Here is a 3,642-nt window from a genome sequence, read left to right on the forward strand (position 1 = left end):
CAGGGCCCACCCCGGCCACGCCCCCAGGGTCCACCCTGCCTGCACCTGTCTTTGTAAATAAAGTTTTCTTGGAACACAGCCACAGCTACTCGTTCATGCTCTTCCTGTCCCTGTGCTGTCCCTATCCCTGTCCCAGGTGGAGGGAGATGGTATACAGCAAGCACACAATACTGATCCTCCAGGCCTGAGATACGGTGGTGGCTGCAAGCCCTCCTCTGTGCATCCCACCAACACAGACTGTAAACACCAGAAGGACGGTTTCCCAGGCGGAACCTAAAATACAGTGACAACCGTCCCCTCCCCGCGCTCCTGCTGCCAGAGGTGGGCAAGGCCACCTGGAGAGGACCAAGGACACCGGGGCTGCACGGTCAATGCAAACGCCACGCCTCTTCTTCACAGGGCGACTTGGCCTCCCAGAGTTGGCGCCGCCAGGTGCTGGAGCAGCTGCAGGAAGCTCAGAGACAGCTCTGGACGTCCCCGAGCCCCGTCACTGGCTGCTTCCCAAGCCTGGGTGGCCAATGCTGCAGCAAAGGTGAACCGACCCGATCCTCCATTCAGAGAGACGGTCATGAGTGGGTGTCGTCACCCTGACCCAAGACCAGGAAGCTGAGGCCACGGCATGAAGGGCCCGAGGCCATCTGGCAGCACATGGGCAGCACGGCCGGGGGGGAGCTGAGCCGGGCCGCGGAGCTCCAGGGCCTTACCCACTGCGATGCAGGCTTTGTCAGAGGGTAACTGAAATAGGAGCGCCAGTGAGCCCTCCGTCGCCACTTCCCAGGCAGTGAGTGGGTAACAAAAGATGGCAGGGTGGCATTCCACAGGGACAGAAAGGCATCCATGTCAGGAAGACCCATCGGGACCAGGGAGCCAACAGGAAACACTCCACGGCTCCTGACCAGCTGGCGGAGGGCAGCCTGGAGCCTGGAGTTTCCAGGGGGATGACCCCCAGCCCCCCCCCCCCGTGACACACACAGACTGCCACTCTGTCCCCCATGCCCTGCACACAGCTGAGGAAGGAGTCCTCCAGCAAGGTCAACGGAGCCCCATCTCACTCTGGGGCCTGGGGACACTCCCTGCTGTGCCCTATCGCAGGGCCCTTGCACAAACAAGAGGTCCACAGGGCAGGGAGGGCCTGACAGGTCAGGGTGTTTGCAGAGGTGATGACCCCGTGCAGCCCAGCTGGTACCTAAGCAGATGACGGGTGTGTTGCCAACAGAGCCACAGAGCAGCTGTGCTCACAGCTGCACGCTCACAGCCACCCAAGCTGTCTTTACCTCCATTTTAAGGTCCAGAGAGGTCCACTAGCTTGCCCAAGATCACACAGCAGTTATGCAACAGAGCTGCTGACCATAGGATACGCCACCTGCCCACAGGACACACGAGCTCACAGCCAAGGGGATTCCAGGGCAAGAGCAGAGAGTTCCGACCCACCGTGTGGCCCAATCCCCAGGCAGAACTCCCGCCTCCATGGCCTACGGAACAGCGTGCATGGTGGCCCGCACCTCGGCCACACAAAGACACGTCCAGGCTCTAGTCCATCAGGAGCACCCAAGACTGGGCCCAGCGTGCCTCTAGCTACCCAGAGACTCGGGGACAGAGCTACGCAGACAGTCACGGGGACAGATTTTGTGAGCAGGGGAAGATCCATCCAGGGGTTACCCAACCACCTGTTCACAAAGGTTAGGGGCTTCTGGAAGGACGGGCTGTGCGCAGGTGGTCAGGGTGTCCAAGACGGGGCTGTTGGGCACCAGGAGGAGGGTGAGGGAGGAAGGGGGCCACGCTGGAGTGCCCTGGGCTCTGGCTAGAACACAGCTGCTGCCCCAACCCCAAGTGGCTCCAGCGTGGTCAGCGCCCCCTGCAGTGCCCTCCCTTGTGCACATGGAAGTTCTCAGGAACGAGATTTACTTCCCACAGTTCTGGAGGCGGAAGTCCAAGGTCAGCCCTGGTGTCGGCTGAGGGCCTCCCGTGTGCTCACAGGGAAGGAGGAGGTCGGGCCAGGGGCCAGGGAGCAGAGGAGACCGGCTCCCCTTCATCAGTGACCCCTCTGTGACAGGGGCTTTGACCATTCATGAGATGGAGCCTGCTGACCTGCTGACCTCCTAAATGTCCCAGCACCAGCCGGTGAACAAGGCAACCACGGACTCCAGGGGACACATTCAACCTGGCGAAACTCCTGGAGGGGAGCCGTGGAGATCAGAAGGTGGCACTCGTGGTCACCACACCCGAGCCTGCACCCAGCAGGACCCGGAAATCTGATGCAGCCCGTGGCTCATCCAGAGGTCACTGGAACAACTACTTGAGCTACTAGAAAGGCATCAGCTGTCATTTTAGGTGACTTTACTATTAACAGACTTTACTATTACTGTTTTGGTTACTTACACATGACAGTAGAATGCACTCTGGTAGGACACATGTAATGGAGCACAATCTCCCATTCTTCTGGTCGTACACGATGTAGAGTCCCACGGTCGTACAGTTACATATGTACAGAGGATAAGGACGTCTTGTTCATGCTCCTCTCCTTCCGGTCCCCTGCCTCTCGCCTCCCTCCACCCCCTCTACCTAATCTAAAGTAACTGTTTAGGAAGGAGTTATTCATCACGATGCTAATCAGGCAACAAGTGAGCGAGCATGTAAAGAGTCATCTCAGCCCCAGCTCGGGAGACGCCCTGCCTGGCCGGGGGGGTCTGCACCCTGGAGGGTTTTCTTCCAGAACACTGGCCCCGTCCCAGGCCACTGACCCCACAGCTAAGCCAGGTTCACGTTGCAGGAGCATCAGGTGTCTCGGGACTGCACGTCCCTGGGGGCCGGGCTGCCACCAGCTGAAAAACTCCACAGGGACAGGATGCTAACCCCAGACACTGCAGGCAAGGACCTGGCTCCTCGGGACCCTAGACCCAGCAGCCACCAAACGCGATGGGTGGAGGGCAGGAGCCTGCGCTAGCCCGAGTCGGCCTGGGGCACTAGGGAGACCCAAGGGCGCTGGCTTCTGGAACCCAACACAAACTCAGCATGGGACCTGGACAGGGCACTTGCCCAAGCCAAGGCCCCACCACCTCTGGGCTGGGCCTGGGTCTCCCAGGGACCGTGCTGGGGAACCCTGGTTAATTCTGAACTAGCTCTGGGGTCCCGCCCAATCTCATGCCTCTGAGAGTGGAGCATGGAGCCCCAGCCAGGGGTCAAAGGCCAAGCCTCATCATCTTCTCCGCCCACCCCTCCTGCCCTCCAGTGAGGAGCCTGCTGTGAGCCAGGCCTGCAGCATGGGGCTCCACTCGGGGCGAGGAGTGACGGGGGCCGAGGGGTGTCATGCAAGTCCAAGTCGGGGGTGAGGGGGAGGGGCAACTGAGAGAGTGAACTCCAGCCCTCGGGAAGGAGCAGCAAACCCAAGCTACCCAATAGCAAGATGATTTGTGTTGCAAATGTAATTTTAAGTTTCCTAGTAGCCACATTAAAAAGTAAAATAAAGTGACAATGGAAATTTGCAGAGCGGATTTTATGTAACCCAATATGTGCGAGGTGGCATTTTAATAAACAGCACTAGGCATATTTCACGGGCCTGGTGGCCACCGTAGGGAATGGTGCAGTGAACTGTTCCCGCTGGCCAGGGGTCCCCTGTGGGAGTGGGTGCCTCCGTCCCCCGCG

At 59.6% G+C, this 3,642-nt stretch overlaps 1 protein-coding gene across 1 annotated transcript in view; it reads right to left on the bottom strand.

Moving 5' to 3' along the window:
* The window catches only part of LOC125618060 (SH3 and multiple ankyrin repeat domains protein 3-like), a 65,749-nt gene extending 62,914 nt beyond the window's left edge, over nucleotides 1–2,835 (bottom strand). Inside the window, exon 1 of the mRNA XM_048807615.1 lies at nucleotides 2,380–2,835. Within this exon, the coding sequence (XP_048663572.1) occupies nucleotides 2,380–2,435 (56 nt within the window). The 5' untranslated portion in view covers nucleotides 2,436–2,835. The remainder of the gene's footprint in view (nucleotides 1–2,379) is intronic.
* Between the last annotated feature and the right edge of the window lie 807 nt (nucleotides 2,836–3,642).

This window comes from Marmota marmota, unplaced genomic scaffold (genome assembly GCF_001458135.2).
Source record: "Marmota marmota marmota unplaced genomic scaffold, marMar, whole genome shotgun sequence".
Taxonomy (NCBI): Eukaryota; Metazoa; Chordata; class Mammalia; order Rodentia; family Sciuridae; genus Marmota; species Marmota marmota.